At 43.5% G+C, this 20000-nt stretch overlaps 1 protein-coding gene across 2 annotated transcripts in view; it reads right to left on the bottom strand.

Annotated features, from left to right (window-relative positions):
• Positions 1 to 20000, bottom strand: part of LOC125042517 — a 108781-nt gene that overhangs the window by 9322 nt on the left and 79459 nt on the right. Inside the window, exons 8-11 of one of the 2 annotated variants that reach the window (XM_047638161.1) lie at positions 8296 to 8416; positions 7836 to 7965; positions 7200 to 7342; positions 5671 to 5723 (exon numbers count right to left, since the gene is read on the bottom strand). In XM_047638161.1, coding sequence (XP_047494117.1) covers positions 5671 to 5723; positions 7200 to 7342; positions 7836 to 7965; positions 8296 to 8416 — 447 coding nt within the window. Of the gene's footprint in view, positions 1 to 4846; positions 4903 to 5670; positions 5724 to 7199; positions 7343 to 7835; positions 7966 to 8295; positions 8417 to 20000 lie in introns of both variants that reach the window. The other variant, XM_047638162.1, reaches the window with a different exon arrangement.

Raw genomic sequence — 20000 nt, 5'->3', positions numbered from 1 at the left:
TAGTGTGTTTGTGGGGGGGGGGGGGGTGAGAAATTACCTTTCTACGTTCCTCCTTTGAAAGTATACTTATTTTCCTTTTTTTTTCTTTCTTAATGTTTATCACCATTACTTTACACATTACTTATTCCCACACATATTCTTATTTTGATTGTACTGTACTCTTCTCTCCCATTTTCCTTTTTTTCTGTCGACGAAGATCAGTCGAAAGAAGGAAAATGAAATTAAGACAGAAGTACGCACGACATCAGTAACGTGAAGCTTTACAAACGTGTGCACGCATAAATGAAAACAAATATACTCACACTTCTATTTCCGAATAAAGTGCACATATCCAAAGGGGGAAATTCATATTCAAAGGAGGTATAGAACGTGACCAATTTCTCAAACACATTTTTAAAAATCTAGAATATTTCTGTATGTATATAAAACAAAAAAGCAACTTTTGTGACGAAACAGAAAGACAGAGAATGCAAGAACACAAGAGATTAGACTCTTGCAAGAATGAAGGAAATATTCTCGAAGCCAGACTGAATGTTATGTGGGGGACCTTCCCTTCGCATAAATTAACATCTCGTGAAAAAGGAATAGCATTTACTATAACAACACGCGTACTATATGTAACTATATTGAAACCGCGTCCATACCGCTCTGTATATAAACTGAAGCGTATGTCATAATACAAATTTATAAATATATAAATTGCGGGTCTTTATTTCATTGTGCTTGTGTTTTGCGACCTCTGAATTTTTATTATCATTGATTAGTTTGTAACGGATTCAAAGAGCTTTTGTTTAATAACGTATCAGAATGAAACCCACAATGCTGACAAGGACAGTAAAGCAATAAACAGTTTTAAAAATCAGAATTCAGTTAACAAAGTTAACGAAGATCCTCCACTCAACGTTTATCAATGGTATAATGATATTTATAAACAAGACTTTCGATAACAAAATTATTTAGACTGGGTATACAATGATGAACTGGTTTATCGTAATTTTGCCAATGTATCAAACCTAATATATATATATATATATATATATATATATATATATATATATATACATATATATAATATATATAATATATATATAGACATATATAATATATATAGACATATATAATATATATACATATATAATATATATATAAATAAATTAACAACCTATCCAAATCAAGTGGTAAATGCAGCAACCACCATCATGCAAAACATGCAGTGTTGATCATTCACGATGCAACCAGTTTGCATTCGGACATCCAGAGAGAGCGAAATCAATGGAGACAGGAGAAAGATACAAGAAAAACGTTTGTTGTCATTACTGGTGCACAGAGGAAGAGAAGATAATGATAAGTAAAAACAATGAAAATATATGCGAAAGGGAGACAAGAAGAGAATGTGTGTGTGTGTGTGTGTGTGTGTGTGTGTGTGTGTGTGTTTCCGTGTATTTGCATGTGTGTATACATACATACATATACATATATACATATATGTATGTGTGTATTTATGTAAGTATATATTTACATATACATACATACATATATATACATATATATACATATATATATATATATATATTGTGACAGATGCGATATATAATCCACGTGAGACTCGATGACTATTTTTTCTTCTACTTGATTATACGAAAAGTTAAATAATTTGCATTTGATTATTTAGCAGCTCGTTCAGAATTCACCAGTCTCTTGGAATCGCAGAAGGAAAGAGGAAAAAATAGTTTAAACAAAATCAAGAAATGAGAAGAAACGAAAAACGAGAGGACAAAAAGTTAGCAATTGCAAAGAAAGGACAAGAATGAATCAGAAATGCAGACATTCAAGATAACAGGAAACCAAAAAAGGAAAATGAAGATAAACAAAGGAAATGGAAACATAAGGAAAATGACAAACACACAAACAATAAAATGCATTCACACACACAAGCTGCGGATTTCTATTTACGCGAAGCCAGACTGCCGTGAAAAAGGCTCAGATTTAATGGATAGTAAATTCTACGTAAACACACACACACACACACACACACACACACACACACACACACACACACATATATATATAGACGTGTGTGTGTGTGTGTGTGTGTGTGTGTGTGTGTGTGTGTGTGTGTGTGTGTGTGTGTGTGTGTGTGTGTGTTTTCTGTGGGTATTGCGTGTGTATGTGTGTGTGCGCTGGTGTGTTTTTTTTTCTGTTTGTGTTTGTGTTTCTTTTCACTTGCATTCTTTTCAGGGCAGTCCTTTCTTTACTTGTAAGCACTACTGTAACAATTATAAAACATTTATCTGACGTATCAAGGGTTAGATCTACTGTACAACCGAGCACCTGAAACCTGAAAGTTTCTTCCCCATCTCCCCTCCCTTCACAGACACAAAGACAGACACAGACAGGCAGAACACAGACACCGAGACAGGCAGACACAGAGACAGACAGACACGGAAACAAAAAGACAGACAAACAGACAAACAGACAGACAGACACAGACACCATACCCACGCAGACTGAGGGGGTGACCGGGGAGGGAGGAGAGAGGGGGGTCAACCTTCGGGGTCAGAGTGGCCACAGCGGCTTACCTTACCTTAGCTGCTTCCGCGTCGGCCAGAGTAAAGGAGGGAGGAGAGAGAGAGAGAGAGAGGAATCAAGAACGTGCCATACAACGTATATCCGAGGTACACTGGTCGTGTCAGCTTGTATCAATATTAAATTCTTACATACATAAGTACACAAGTGCAGACAGACATGGATGTACAGATATACACACACACATACACATACGCACACACGTGTGTTTATACAAATATATGTATATCTATATATATACAAACACACACACACACACACACACACACACACACACACACACACACACACACACACACACATATGTGTGTATATATATATATATATATATATTCATATATATATATATATATTCATATATATATACATATATATATATATATATAGGCATACATACATATATATATACATGCATACATAAACACACACACACACACACACACACACACACACACACACACACACACACACACACACACACACACACACACATATATATATGTGTGTGTGCGTGTGTTTTGCAAATGGAAAAAGTTCAAACATTCCTATTTGCAAAAGACACTTATCCAAAACAATCAGCCTGTCATTCACAGTGTTTTTTTCTGTATCAAGGTCAGAAGAGGTTAAAGGTCAGTTCAGAGCGTCTCAGGCGGGGTAACAGCTCAAACAGAGCAGAGGTCAAATCACAGGAAATCCCACAGTAAGGTCAGGTCAGTAAACCACATAAAAGTCAAGCAAAGGTCAGGTAAGAAAGAAACACAAAAATCAAGGTCGGGTAGAGACAAGGTCAAGCAAGGACATAAAACAAATATCCAAGATTTGTGACAAAGACACAGTTCATCGCAGAAGGTCAGGTCAAGAGCTACATCTCAGCGCATAAGCCATGAAAAAAAAGGTCAAGTAAGCGGGTAATCCAGTCCATTTCTTTAGTGCAGAATGAAGAAATGACATTGAAGGTCAGATGGAAAATGGAGATGAGACACATGGTGCTTTCAAAGAAGCTTAGGTACAGTGTTATGGTGATAGAAGTATGTCTGATCAGAGTCATGGGAATCGTGACTGATAGAGGTGTGCGTGTATTTATTATTGTATAAATCATTAACCCTAGTGTATTAGAGATTCAGTATTTGTATATGTCTTTTTTTTTATAATGGTAGATGGCGGTGCAAGTATGGTGAGAAGTCAGGCGTCAACATCACAAATAGTATCACTATCCTAAATAACTAATGTGTGAAGTACTAGTAAATATTGCATAATATCAATGCAAGAAAAGAAATTCTAATTTGATGTATACTTGTGCAACACATGACAACATTATTACTCAAATATATACAGAAATGTTTGTGCAAATTGTTCAGTATTCATGATGATCCTAAGAGCTAGAATTTTCCTCACAAGAAGGCATTCCTAGTCTAAAGTACGTCGGGCTATATATACTCGAGGCTGCCACCAATGACACGCATTAAATGAACTTCCTGGGCCCATAATAGTTATGGATATATAACGACCATCCGGAGGCAAGTTATGGTCCAGGTCTGGTCGTTCCTTCCTCAGGAATTCCCACTAATATGCATATGCAATTGCTTACAATATTGCAACCACATGTGTCTGCATGTGCATATATATATATATATATATATATATATATATATATATGTGTGTGTGTGTGTGTGTGTGTGTGTGTGTGTGTGTGTGTGTGTGTGTGTGTGTGTGTACTGTACGTCTGTGTGTGTATTATACATGCATGCATACTTACATACATATATACATGTATATATATACACATATGCATAGATATATGTATACACATATATAAAAATGCATATATATAAACATATATATATAGATGCATATACATACATATATATATACATATATGTACGTGTATGTATGTATGTGTGTATGTGTATATATATATATATATATATATCTTCCGGAGAGAGAGAGAGAGTGTGTGTGTTTGTGTGTGTGTGTGTGTGTGTGTGTGTGTGTGTGTGTGTGTGTGTGTGTGTGTGTGTGTGTGTGTGTGTGTGTGTGTGTGTGTGTGTGTATTTATTACTCCCATTATAAGTCTTCAACTTTTGTTCACAAAACCAAATCAAAACCCGCCGCGTTTCCCATTACACCCAACGTTGCGTGAATATCAAAAGGGTACAACAATAACCCCCTCCCCCCCTCCCTCTCTCTATGGTGCCCTATGGTGGCAGCGTCAGTGAGTGCAATGAACTACAAGTCGGGGTCACGGGGTGTTTCAACCTACCTGCAGTACCCCTGTTGCAAACCCCCCCTTTGAATTGGCGTCTACACATGTCTAATCTGCAACGAGAAAGTCAACAAGTTCATCTCAATCTGCAAGGAAAAGTCAGAGGTTCATTTGGGAATCTTTTCCATCCGTGGTGCGGTGGCCGATCGTCTTTTGTTATTATTTTTTAAAAGTTTTCAGACGATGACGTCAGAGGGATTGTGGTGACGTCATAGCAGCTGCAGTGACGTCACGGTCACACCTGTTGGGCTGTTAGGGAAGAAATGGATATTGGGTATTTTGTAAAGGATTTGCTGGCGGGCTTATCCACGCCAGAGGGGACGTGGAAGCTACTGGTTAGGGGATTAAGGATCTATTAAAGTAAAAACAATTCATGAATGATATAAAAGAGACTCCACTCCCGTACGAAAGCTTAAGTGAGTAGCTCCCAAGTTCCTTCTCTTGTGTGTACATGAACTGAGCCCAGAGTGCCCGAAACCTGGGATGTGCGTCAGACAATCCTCCACTCCAGATCTCCGCGTCCAATCCTTTGTTGCAGTGAGTCTGGCGTCAAGTTAGTCGTCTGGAATAATGGCAGACTTACCTCCAAGCGTGAGAGAAAGAAAACCGGGCAAAGCGCGCGTGTTTTCAGGGGTGACTCTAGTAAATCTACGGACTGAACTCTATCTACAACCAAAAGAACTCCCTGAAATTGGACCCTCCACCGTATGGACGTGTATTGGCATACATGTGGTGGGATTATTAAGGGGGGATGTGTATGCACATATATGTGTATGTGTATGTGCACATTAAGGATGTACGTCCCCATTCGTGCAACGTACCGGCCGTGCCTGTTGTACACCTCCCACTCTTTCGTCGGCGACACAGATCGTACCTGGATTGGGATGTCGTGAGGTACAGAGGTTTAGTGAAAGGTTAAATATAAGGTTCATCTTCCTCACAAAACGACAGTGCTTCTTGATCATTCCTAAATACGCTGCACTTATGTACATATCATTAAACAACTATATTCTAATGTAAGTACAAATGAGTTAATCCAACAGGGTAAAATATCTTAGTCTATTGGGTGATTACATTCATTTTCTCAGATCTGCTACCACGTGAATACATAAATGATATAAGTAAATAAAGTTATTGTCAAAAGGCTACACAATATTGACTGGATTATGATAAACTTCAGCCTCTAACTAAGTCAAAGAGACACTTAGTCCCTACTGAGAAATCCTTCTTCCGCAAGCATTAGAGTGCCATCGCCGCTGGGCAGAGCGAGGGGCCGAAAACGGGGGAGGGCAAACATACACATTTCAAACGGTAGCGAACCCTCTCGAGACAATTCCGAGAGAGGATCCAAGCCGTCGGGACAGCAATCCTGGACAAATTCAAAGATCCGGACATCCAGGATAGGTTTCGGAAGGCCCAGGGTTGCCCAGGGCATTCTTTGATATATCTTAATCCACCTTATGTCCTGCTTTTGCGTGTAACAACACGTCTTGAAGGAGTATTATAAAGCAGAGGTGTATCTATTTGCTCTGAAGTTTCTCTTTTACTCTACTTGTCCTCCTTTTCCCCCTTCGTTGCGGCTTCGAACTTCGGCGTCACGAATCCCGGGTCTCGAAGATTCGCGAGCGGGCCTCGAAGCTCGAACCTCAAGCGAAAGCGGGAGGTGTGAGGAAAAAAAAAAACTGATTGATAAGAGTGCGAATAACAGGAGATATCGGAAACGGGTCTGTTTAACGGCTTGACCTCCTTCTTGACCCGGTTCTCTCTTCCGACCCTCGCTGCCCAGCTCATCTGCCTTGACGAGGCTGAGAGAAAGAGGGATTAGACGTGCCACATCTATTAGTCACTGGGAGAGGAAGCTCATTTATCAAGGGACTCCATCCATCAATGAAATATATTTTGCAGAGGAATGATGCGTTTAACTTCTCTGTTCTTCAGTTATTGGTACTTCACTGATCTTGAGAAAACGAATTTCTTTATATACGAAGCTATTTTGAAGTTATATATTTAGGGTAATTCCTGAAATTTGATCATAATAATGAAACTTAATTGTAAGACAATTAGCAAGAAATTTGAAACAGAACTTAAATTCTAGTCAGCGAAAAAGAAAATAGATAGGTACACAGACGGATATCTATCTGTCTACCTATATATATATAAATATATATTCATATATTTATAAATAATAACATATGTTTGTTTATATATATATAAACAAAAATATCTTTAGAGAGAGAAAAAGAAAGAAATGCAGACACAAATATTAAGAATCAAGCCAAAAATGACAAAGAAAAACACCTAAACACCTAGTAAACAACACCTAATCCAACGAATCGAAAACATGACGCACTTCGTAATGGCGACGGCTATATCGTAGGTGGGAAGACGTCGCTCCTGGTAAAGGTACTTCCCCATGTCGGTGAGCGCGCTGGCGGAGTCGATCGCGTCCCTCCCCACGCGGTTCCTCTCCAGGTAGGGCATGGCGTCGCGACTCTGCGGGAGGGGAGGGGGAGAGTGAGGGCGGGGGTGGGGGGGAGGAAGATAAGTAGGGAGAATGATAACGGTGATGATGATAATAAGGATAAGGATAAGGATAAGGATGATGAGGATGAGGCTTAATAATGTTGGTAATGACGTTGATGCAGCTCATAACTATGATAATATTAATCTTAAACGTGATGATAATATTATTGGTAATGATAACAATAGTGCTCATATTAATGATGATGATGATAATGATAATACAACAGCAACAGTTATGATCATTATAATGATGATAATAATAAGAAGAAGAATAAAAAAATAATTAAAAAGTAAAATAATAATAATAATAATAATAGTAACACTACTAACAATAATAACAATAATAATAATAATAATAATATAACAATAATTACAATAATGGAAAAGGATCAATAACTAATACAATGACAATCAGGCTAAAGTCAACAGATAACTAAAAAAGAAAACAAACAAACAAACTCACTCTCGAAATAATGATGCCGGCGATGGACACTTTGACTCGCGGTCCCTTGAGCAGCTTGTAACGCAGGTCGACGCCATTCCAGAAGGACACGTAATAGCTCTTGATTTGGCTGTTGTCCTGCCCGTGTAGACTGGAAACGAAGGTCAATTAGTGTCATCAAAGTGAGAAAAGATAAGAAACAACTCTATTAATTATTTTATGTTCTTCTTGATTTAATTAAGTTATCGGTCGTTATTATGATCAGCAGAACATCCTTTAATTCTCTCTCAAAATTTATTACTTAGAAAATAAATAAAAACATTTTAAAAAACAAGATCAATATATCTGAGGAATAGCAAATCTAAGGAACGAAAAACACCAAAATACCAAAATAATCAGTCTTATATCAACGCTCCCTCTTAAACCTAACCCAAGACCTTACGACCTTTAAATACACCTCAGGAAGCCAGAAATGACTCACAGGTAACCATCATAGTCGACCAGGACGAGGATCTCGGGGTAAATGATATAAGGGGCGCTGCGCTTACGGCGAGGGCGGGCGTCTGCGCTGCGGGCGGGAATGTGGTCCAACTCCATCATGGCTGCCGGGGAAGAAGGACAGGGAGCGTGAGTGTAATGCTGGAGGTTTAAGTTAAAGTTAAGTTTGTTCTTATTTCATTATTTGATTTGAGGATTTTGTTTTCCTTTTTAAATCTTCTGGAAAGGTTTATGTTGTTGTTCTTATCATTCTTGATATATACCTTAATATTGATGCTATAATTCCACTTTGTCATTTTATTTTCATTATACTTTTTTTTTTTACGCTTATAGGGCATTTGCGATTAGATTTTTTTTTTTTTACATTTCCATTTCACAGACCGGATTAGCCTTCATGTCTTAAGTTTTATAGTGACGTGTCTTCATACGATAATAACAATAATACGAGTGATGGTTATGATTACTATAACATCATTTGATTTTGATTATCACTCTAAGAAAAAAAGAGGTATATTATCAGACTTGTTTTTATTTATTTATTATGTACCAGATAAATAACTCGTTTATTGAACTATGCGATATTGAGTAACCTGTAAAGATAAATAATAAAACGCAGGGACAATTAATTTCATTAGCAGGATTTAGTAAAAAGTTGAAAAATAAAGTAATGAAAAAAAATAGCATCAAGTGAACAGTAAAAGTAAAGTTGATGAACATAAAAGGGTATAAAAAAAATAACAATATAATATACAAAAACAATAATAAACGCTAATTGTCTTAAGTGTAAATGAGAAAAACAAACATTCAGAGCTAGGCTTTCTTTGGAATGCTAAACATCTACGGCCTTTCCTCCTGACTTGCACCCAACCACAAGTGTCTGTGTATTCGACCTACACCCTTCTGTCTAGCTCTCTCTCTCTCTCGCTCTCTCTCGCTCTCTCTCTCTCTCTCTCTCGCTCTCGCTCTCTCTCTCTCTCTCTCTTATTTTTTTTTCTCTCTCTCCATTTCTCTCTCTCCATTTTTCTCTCTACATTTTTCTCTCTCTTTACATTTTTTCTCTCTCTCTCCATTCCTCTCTCTCTCTCTCCATTTCTCTCTCTCTCCATTTCTCTCTCTCTCTCTATTTCTCTCTCTCTCTCTCTCCATTTCTTTCTCTCTCTCTCTACAATTCTCTCTCACTCCCTCCCCTCTGTCAAAACAAACATTCTCTTGCTTCATTTCCTTCTCACATTTCTGTTCTCCTAACTTCTATTTTTCCTAAACCCTCGCTTTCTTGCTTCTTCCCTTAAAAGGACTGACTGGCTCTCTCTCTCTTTTTTTTCTCTCTCTCTCTCGCTTTCTTTCTCTTCTTCCATGCTCCTTCAACTCGCCCGAGGGACACTGTCGGGCACACAGGAAACCGTAGCGTGGAAATACCGGCCCGTACCCTGTCCTGGCGCTGCCCTCGACGCACATACACACATACACACGCATAGGAATGGGTGCAGACTTACATACATACACATAAGATTGCACGCAAATACATGTAGGGCACACTGTCTGGTTTCCTCTACGGCTCAGACGTAATGAAAGCTTGCTAAATATTTATTTTTCAGACAACTGTGCATGTGTGTGTGTGTGTGTGTGTGTGTGTGAGTGTGTGTGTGTGTGTGTGTGTGTGTGTGTGTGTGTATGTGTATGTGTATGTGTATGTGTATGTGTATGTATATGTGTATATGTATGTGTATGTGTATGTGTACGTATGTGTATATATATGTATATGTATATGTATATGTATATGTATATATGTGTGTGTGTCTGTATGTGTGTGTGTTGATACAGAGGGGTCTATTAAAGGGCGCGTCTCCCCGAGCCGTGTGGCGGAGTCTCGGCCATTCCCAGAACCTCCTCGAAGTGCCTCGGTCCTCCTTCGTTTATGGCCGAGCGTCTGGTAATCTGGCAGCAACATCGGTATATTGTTAGGTTTATTACTTGGATCCTCTGAACTCACTCTGGGAGTTCTCTCCTCGTCTCTCTTTCTCCGTCTCTTCTTGTGTGTTTTTTTTTTTTTTTCTCTCTCTTTTCTTAATTAATCCTCTTCTCTGTTGTTTTTTCTCTCTCTTACTTCTCGTATCCTCTCTCTCTCTCTCTCTCTCTCTCTCTCTCTCTCTCCCTCTCTCTCTCTCTCTCTCTCTCTCTCTCTCTCTCTCTCTCTCTCTCTCTCTATCTATCTATCTATCTATCTATTTATCTATCTGTCTATTTTTCTTTCATTATCTATTTTTTTCTTTTATAATATATTTTTGTTTTCTTATTTTCCTTCATCTGTTCCCTCTGCCTCATTTTCTCATCACATTTCATTTTGTTTTCTTTACGTTTTTGTGTCTGTGTAAACGTGTGAGTGAGTGAGTGACTCAGTCAATCAGTCAGTCAGCCAATCAGCACTCAGTCCGTCAGTCAATAAACGAGTGAGTGTGTGTGCACATGTGTACGTGCCTGTGTGTCGGCATGTGCGCGTATGAGCGGGCTGGAGGGCAAAAGTTCAGGAGGGTATCATGACAACATCACACCATCTCAGGTTACTTGCATTTTATGTCTTTATACAATCCTATTTTTGAAGAGCGTTATTTCCTACTTTTTTTTCTTTGGCGTTTTGCTTTGCTTTGTGTGTTCTTCGACGTTCTTGCTGTGTTGTTCTTCAAACATCCCTTGATAAGGATATTTATATATTTATCTATTTATTCATCTACGCATTTATCTATCTCTGTCTATCTATTCACTTATACGTTTATCAAAATATTGCTATACACTCAGCTATTTTTGTTCTTGCAGTTCATTTCTCAACCTCTATGGTCTTGTAGCACCCCACCCCCCCTTTCCCCCATCTAACCCCCACCCCCCCTTTCCCCCATCTAACCCCCCTCCTTCCCCCATCTAACCCCCACCCCCCCTTTCCCCCATCTAACCCCCACCCCCCCTTTCCCCCATCTAACCCCCACCCCCCCTTTCCCCCATCTAACCCCCCTCCTTCCCCCATCTAACCCCCACCCCCCCTTTCCCCCATCTAACCCCCCTCCTTCCCCCATCTAACCCCCACCCCCCCTTTCCCCCATCTAACCCCCCTCCTTCCCCCATCTAACCCCCCTCCTTCCCCCATCTAACCCCCCTCCTTCCCCCATCTAACCCCCCTCCTTCCCCCATCTAACCCCCCTCCTTCCCCCATCTAACCCCCCTCCTTCCCCCATCTAACCCCCCTCCTTCCCCCATCTAACCCCCCTCCTTCCCCCATCTAACCCCCCTCCTTCCCCCATCTAACCCCCCTCCTTCCCCCATCTAACCCCCCTCCTTCCCCCATCTAACCCCCACCCCCCCTTTCCCCCATCTAACCCCCCTCCTTCCCCCATCTAACCCCCCTCCTTCCCCCATCTAACCCCCCTCCTTCCCCCATCTAACCCCCACCCCCCCTTTCCCCCATCTAACCCCCACCCCCCCTTTCCCCCATCTAACCCCCCTCCTTCCCCCATCTAACCCCCCTCCTTCCCCCATCTAACCCCCCTCCTTCCCCCATCTAACCCCCCTCCTTCCCCCATCTAACCCCCCTCCTTCCCCCATCTAACCCCCCTCCTTCCCCCATCTAACCCCCCTCCTTCCCCCATCTAACCCCCCTCCTTCCCCCATCTAACCCCCACCCCCCCTTTCCCCCATCTAACCCCCCTCCTTCCCCCATCTAACCCCCCTCCTTCCCCCATCTAACCCCCACCCCCCCTTTCCCCCATCTAACCCCCCTCCTTCCCCCATCTAACCCCCACCCCCCCTTTCCCCCATCTAACCCCCCTCCTTCCCCCATCTAACCCCCCTCCTTCCCCCATCTAACCCCCCTCCTTCCCCCATCTAACCCCCCTCCTTCCCCCATCTAACCCCCACCCCCCCTTTCCCCCATCTAACCCCCACCCCCCCTTTCCCCCATCTAACCCCCACCCCCCCTTTCCCCCATCTAACCCCCCTCCTTCCCCCATCTAACCCCCACCCCCCCTTTCCCCCATCTAACCCCCCTCCTTCCCCCATCTAACCCCCCTCCTTCCCCCATCTAACCCCCCTCCTTCCCCCATCTAACCCCCCTCCTTCCCCCATCTAACCCCCCTCCTTCCCCCATCTAACCCCCCTCCTTCCCCCATCTAACCCCCACCCCCCCTTTCCCCCATCTAACCCCCCTCCTTCCCCCATCTAACCCCCACCCCCCCTTTCCCCCATCTAACCCCCCTCCTTCCCCCATCTAACCCCCCTCCTTCCCCCATCTAACCCCCACCCCCCCTTTCCCCCATCTAACCCCCCTCCTTCCCCCATCTAACCCCCCTCCTTCCCCCATCTAACCCCCCTCCTTCCCCCATCTAACCCCCCTCCTTCCCCCATCTAACCCCCCTCCTTCCCCCATCTAACCCCCCTCCTTCCCCCATCTAACCCCCCTCCTTCCCCCATCTAACCCCCCTCCTTCCCCCATCTAACCCCCCTCCTTCCCCCATCTAACCCCCCTCCTTCCCCCATCTAACCCCCACCCCCCCTTTCCCCCATCTAACCCCCCTCCTTCCCCCATCTAACCCCCCTCCTTCCCCCATCTAACCCCCCTCCTTCCCCCATCTAACCCCCCTCCTTCCCCCATCTAACCCCCCTCCTTCCCCCATCTAACCCCCCTCCTTCCCCCATCTAACCCCCACCCCCCCTTTCCCCCATCTAACCCCCCTCCTTCCCCCATCTAACCCCCACCCCCCCTTTCCCCCATCTAACCCCCACCCCCCCTTTCCCCCATCTAACCCCCACCCCCCCTTTCCCCCATCTAACCCCCACCCCCCCTTTCCCCCATCTAACCCCCCTCCTTCCCCCATCTAACCCCCACCCCCCCTTTCCCCCATCTAACCCCCCTCCTTCCCCCATCTAACCCCCCTCCTTCCCCCATCTAACCCCCCTCCTTCCCCCATCTAACCCCCCTCCTTCCCCCATCTAACCCCCCTCCTTCCCCCATCTAACCCCCCTCCTTCCCCCATCTAACCCCCCTCCTTCCCCCATCTAACCCCCCTCCTTCCCCCATCTAACCCCCACCCCCCCTTTCCCCCATCTAACCCCCCTCCTTCCCCCATCTAACCCCCCTCCTTCCCCCATCTAACCCCCCTCCTTCCCCCATCTAACCCCCACCCCCCCTTTCCCCCATCTAACCCCCCTCCTTCCCCCATCTAACCCCCACCCCCCCTTTCCCCCATCTAACCCCCCTCCTTCCCCCATCTAACCCCCACCCCACCCCCGCCAGGTGAGTCTTGCGGCCAACTTTCACATGATGGCGGGGTAACCTTTCCCCAGTCCCGTCTGGTAGGTGTCTGGCCTTCCCCAGCCGCGGGCGCCGTGGGTTCTGCCCCTCTCTCTCTCTCTCTCTCTCTCTCTCTCTCTCTCTCTCTCTCTCTCTCTCTCTCTCTCTCTCTCTCTCTCTCTCTCTCTCTCTCTCTCCTTCTCCACGTTTACTATTTTCTTTCTCAAACCACTTCTCTTCCTCCTCGCGTTCTCCTCCTCCTCATACCAATTATTTGCCCCCTCTACCCCCCCCCCCCCTCTCAGTAGCAACTCTGCAGGAGTTTAGATTATTGTCTCAATTCATCATTTTTCTCATATTTTTTCTTCCGTTTCTTATTACTTAATTTATTGTAACTTGTAATATTGTTGTTACTGATAATATACTAATTTCATCATCATTGCCTTAACAATCTCTCCTTCATTACTTTTTAACTCTTCTTTTCATTCCTCTCTTTCTCCTTACATTCTTCGGCCTCTCAAATATTTGCTTCTTCCTTCTCCACACTTTCCTTTTCCCCTCCTTTCCGTTATTTGTAATTCCTTTCCTTTTTCTACTTTATCTTCTCCCTTTTTCCTCTTCCCATCCCTCTTACCCCCCCCCCCCTTTTCTCCTCTCTTCCTCCTATCACCTTCTCTTCCTATTTCCTATCTTCATCTTCCCATCATATCCCTTTATCCTTCCCCTCTTCCCATCCCTTCCCCCACTTCCCCTCTCACCTCTCCCCATCCCTCTTCCGACTCTCCCATCTTCCCCTCCCCCTCTCACCTCTTCTTTTCCCTCTTTCCCCTCTCCTCGTCCCCATTTCCCCTCTCCTCTTCCCCATTTCCCCTCCCTTCGTCCCCTCTCCCCCGTTCCTCCTGCCGACGTTATCTCCTTGGCAACGGATTGACCTTAACTCCAGGGACAAGAGGAGCTTATGTGTTCGAGACCTTGAATTGCTGCGTTTGTCTTTGGGCGAGAAATCTGCTGTCCATTTGGCTGGCTTTGAGGATCTGTGTAGTTTTTTTTCCCCGTTTCTTGCTTTTAGCATTTATTTATATGTTTATTTGTTTGTTTGTTTGTTCATGTGTGCTTTAAGTTAGTTGTGAGGGAGGGAGGGAGGGAGGGAGGGAGGGAGGGAGGGAGGGAGGGAGGGAGGGAGAAAGGAAGGGAGATAGATAGATAGATAGATAGATAGAGAGAGAGAGAGAGAGAGAGAGAGAGAGAGAGAGAGGGGGGGGGGTAAAAAGAAAGAGCGAGGACAGAGAGAAAGAAAGAGACAGAAAATACGAACAGAGAAATGGAGAAAGGGAGTCTTAACTGTACCAAGAATCTTCTCCAGAGCAATTTGCGAGAAGAAAATCCCTTTTTCTGATTTTTTTTTTTTTTTTCATTATCTCACAATTCTGCCTAACTTAACCCAAATCCCTTTCTTAATTTCCCGGCATTTCCAGAGCATTACTTCAGCGGATCCTATTTCTTTTATTAGAATTCCAGAGAACGGCGGAAATTTTTGAGCCATCGTTTGGCCATCTACCGTAGCCTTGAGTACTTAGGGCCAACTCACACTCAAGCTCTGTATCAGCATTCTATCCGTCAACTCCTCATCGATCAAATTATCTTCTCTCTTCTTTTTTTTTCCTTTTTCCTTTTCTCTTATGCCCCCTCTTTCGTCGCTCTCTCTCTCTCTCACTTTATCTCTCTCTTCTCTTCCCACACACACACACACACACACACACACATCCACACACACACACACACACACACACACACACACTCACACACACACACACACACACCACACACACACACACACACACGTACGCACATGACGGACGCCAAAACCAGGGTCAGGATAGCAGGAATGTTATCAGCCCTCAGCATCTCCATCGCCACCTGCAGTATCCACAGTGGAAAGAAAGAGAGAGACAGAGGGAGAAGAAAAGGGAAAGAAAGAGGGGATACGGAGGTGGAATGAGGGAGAGAAGAACGGATAAGAAGATAAAGATGTGTGAGCGAAAGAGCATGAGAGGGTGAGAGAGGGAGGAAGAAGAAGAGAGATGGAGAGAGAGAGAGGGAGAGAGAGAGAGAGAGAGAGAGAGAGAGAGAGAGAGAGAGAGAGAGAGAGAGAGAGAGAGAGAAGAGAGAGAGAGAGAGAAAGAGAGAGAGAGAGAGAGAGAGAGAGAGAGAGAGAGAGAGAGAGAGAGAGAGAGAGAGAGAGAGAGAGAAGGGGAGAGAGAGAGAAGGAGAGAGAGAGAGAGAGAGAGAGAGAGAGAGAGAGAAGGGGAGAGAGAGAGAAAGAGAGAGAGAGAGAGAACTAACGAGACCGAAACAGTCAGGTAGACACAGAAAGACACATACAAAAATTTTAAGATTTTTTTTAAGAAAGCGATAAAAAAGGACCGGGCCAGTCGTATAAATAAAAATGACTTGGGTACGAAAAGAGAAAGGAAGCTGAGAGGGAAAGGAAAGGGGGGGAAGGGAGAAGGGAGAGGGAGAGGGAAGGTGGAAGAGGCCAGAACTATGTGCCATTTCCGACGGAATGATCGCCCTTTCTCTCTACAGTGCAGTGTGGGGAAGGGAAAGAAGGGAGAAAGGGGGAAAGGCGATGAAGGTGAGAAGGACGAGAAAGGGGAAGAGGAAGGAGGAAGAAGAAAGGGGGAAAGGAGGTGAAGATAAGGAGGACGAGAAGGAAGAGGAAGAAAGGGGGAAAAGAGGTGAAGAGGAAAGGGATAAGAAAGGAGAAGGGGGGAGAGGGAGAAAGGGGGGGAGGAGGTGAAGAGAAAGAGGAGGAGAAAGGCGAAGGAGGGGGAGATGGGGAAAGGTGATGAAGAGAAAGGGGGAGGAGAGAGAAAGGGAGAAAGGAGGTGAAGAGGAGGGGGTGGGTAAGGGAGAGGGGGAAGAGGGGGAAGGGAAAGGAGATTGAGGGGAGGAGGGAAAAGGGGAAAGGAGGTGGAAAGGAAGGGGGTAAAGGGTGGAGGGACGCGGGAAGGAACGAGAAAGGGGAAAAGGGAGTGAAGAGGAGAGGAAGGAGAATATGGATATGGGGAATGGAAGGATAGAGGGAAGGTGAGAGGTAAAGGAAAGGGGTGGGGGGAGGGAAGGGGATGGAGCACGCATGGACAGGAGGAGAGGTGGGTGAGGGGGGGGGGGGAGGAAAGAAGGGGTTATTAACTTCTTCAAAGAACGTCTAAAAGGAGTTCGCCCGGAGACGAGGGGCGGAGAGGAAGGGGGGGGGGAGGTAGGGGGGAGTGGGGAGGAAGTGGGGGGGGATCGAGCCCTTTAAAAGGTAAGTATTTGGATTATTGGAGAGGGAATACAGCGGAGGAGATGGGAAATAAATATAGATAGATAGATAAACCGATAGAGCAATATACGAGAGAGAGAGGGGGGGGGGGGCGGAGGGAGGGAGAGAGAGAGAGAGAGAGAGAGAGAGAGAGAGAGAGAGAGAGAGAGAGAGAGAGAGAGAGAGAGAGAGAGAGAGAGAGAGAGAGAGAATGGGGGGGAGAGAGAAAGGAAAATAGAAAGAGAGATAAAAGATAGATAGATATACAGATATATATATACTTATATATATATATATATATATATATATATAATATATATATATATATGTGTGTGTGTGTGTGTATATATATACATATACATATGCATATATATATATATATATATATATATATATATATATATATATATATATATACATATATATATATATATATATATATATATATATATATATGTGTGTGTGTGTGTGTATGTATATGTGTATACATATACATATACATATGCATATATATATATATATATATATATATATATATATATATATATATATATGTATACATATATACATATAATATATATATATATACAAGTGTGTGTGTGTGTGTGTGTGTGTGTGTGTGTGTGTGTGTGTGTGTGTGTGTGTGTGTGTGTGAGAGAGAGAGAGAGACCCTTAGGCCTAAGCCTGTCTCTGGGCGGGGGGCGTGTCTGGGGCGGTCAGAGTGGTGCAGACTGGGGTCAAACATCTCTTAAATACTAAAAAAAAACAAAAAAGATATCCCCACAGACTCACATACCAACACACTACACATATAACAGCACCAAAAAAAAAAAAAAAAAAAAAAAAAAAACATACAGCCTTATGCATAACTGAACATCTGCGAATTCCTTGCCATATTCCAAAAACAGACTCACCCCAGTCGCCATAACAGTTGCCACACTTCGACACATCACCATTTCACTATCCCCGAGACCTGTTCACAATTCCTTTAATATATGCAACACATGCCCCCCCCCCCCTCTCCCCCTCCACACACAACACACCACTCCTTCATCTTATAGCTTGCTGCAGTTAATTCAAGGTTATTATTATAACTTGTCTCATTTATATTCATTCTGTCTTTTATTTTTATTCACCTTCGCCTTCAGTACTATCGGTTTGTCTGTGTTGTGTTTAGTGTCTGTGTGTCTATTCTTTCGTTTCTTTCTCTGGTTTATTTCTTCGTTTTGTTTTTAATTATGAGTTGTGTTTGATTGTATTTTGTTGTATTGCTTCGTCTACCTTTTCCTTTCCTTTTATCTTTCCTTCCTTCTTCTCTCTTCCTCTTTTCTTTCTGTCCTTCTCTCTTTCGCTTTTTTCCCCTACTTCTCCCCCTCGAACATCCTCTCTTCTTCTCCTTTCTTTCCCTTTCTTCCTTCGATCCCTCTCCCCTTTCTCATCCCTCCCTTCCTCCTTCCCTTCCTCCCTGTCTCCTTCCCCCCCTCTCTCTCTTTCTTTCTCCTCCTTTCCTTCCTGTCCCACTCTTTCTCTCTCCAGAAGTTTCTCTCTGCCTCTTTCATCTCATCGTCAATGGCTTAGGCGCAGAAGATCGTAAATGAATTTATCATAATTCCGGAGAAGCAGCTGTCATAAAAATCTCCATTATCCATGCCTCTTATTCTGCAACCTTCTGCCCCCCCCCCCCCCCCTTCTCTCTCTCTCTCTCTCTCTCTCTCTCTCTCTCTCTCTCTCTCTCTCTCTCTCTCTCTCTCTCTCTCTCTCTCTCTCTCTCTCTCTCTCTCTCTCACTCTCTGCTCTTCCTATTGGTGAAGATGGGTGAAAGTTGGAAGAAGAGGGGAAGGAAGAGAAAGAAGAAAGAGATACAGAGAAGATGATGGGAAGAGGGGGGAGTGGAAGGGGTGAGAGAAGGAGGTGGTGAGGTAGAGGGAATAACGAATTCAGAAAAGAAAGGAGAGATGGAAAGAAAAAGAGGAGAAAGACGGAGGAGGTGTGGAGATGGGAGAGGAGGAGGTAAAGAAATATATATAGAGAAAAAAAAAGGATAAAACAGAAGGGGAAGAAAGTGGCAGAAGGAAAGGAAGAGGGAGAGGCAAACGAGGAAGGAGATGACAAGGGAAGGCACAGAGAGCAGGCGAGAGGGTGAGGATGAGATTCCAAAGTAAGGGACTGGGAGAAAGAGGGAAAAGGGAAGTAGAAAGAGAGGAAGAAGAAGTAGGACTGGAATTTCTTTTCCTTTCTCCCTCTCCTTTCCTTCCTCCCCCCCTCTCCCCCTCTCCCCCTCTCCCTCCCTTACGTTCCCAGGGCAGACAAGGTCAGGTCCTTCGATTATCCCCGAGATGAGATCGAGTCCTAATCGGCAGGATCTGTGACGTCACAATGGAGGAGTCAAGATGTCATCTAAGATTTTAGTTTTATTTAGTCTTCCAATCGGATTATTTCGTTCTTACAAACAGCTTCTTCAGTCAGAGTGAACATCATTTGCAAAAATTCTCTCTTTTAAATAAGATAAAATATTTTTTTTTCCAGACAGGTTACAGCGAATACCAACAACCCAAGTTCAAAATTCGGATGTCATTCCCTCCGACATCTGAGCTTCGTCCACCCAGTAACGAAGACGCCAGATGATGTCAGCGTGTGATGTCTGGCTTGCGATCGTCTGCGCTTCCAGCCACTTAACTGTTCTTGTTCACTTGTTTTTTATCTCTTTTGTTTATGTTCTTAGTTTTGCTTGTTGGCAGATTTTTTTTTTTTTTTTTTTTTTTTTTTTTTTTTTTTTTTTTTTTACTGGCGTCGGATATATAAATAATTAGATTATAAAGACGTCCATGCACCTCGATGTATATTGTAAATATTTAGAGCTCCTTAGCGAGAACCCCCCCCCCCCTTCCCTTTCCCCATACCCTCAACCTCACCTTAGCCTCCCCCTACCAACTTCCAAAGAGCCATACCCATGCAAAGTACCACGTACCCAGTGCCCTTACTCTACGCTGCAACACCTACGCACACATACACACACACATAAAATAGAATAAAAACGCACACACGCACTCACACAATACCTCCTTTAAAAACGCACGAATGCACAAATAATCCTAAAAAAAACGCA

This window comes from Penaeus chinensis, chromosome 32 (assembly GCF_019202785.1).
Source record: "Penaeus chinensis breed Huanghai No. 1 chromosome 32, ASM1920278v2, whole genome shotgun sequence".
In the NCBI taxonomy this organism is placed as follows: Eukaryota; Metazoa; Arthropoda; class Malacostraca; order Decapoda; family Penaeidae; genus Penaeus; species Penaeus chinensis.
Note: the sequence above shows the minus strand (reverse complement) of the source record. Positions and strands in the feature narration are given on the sequence as shown.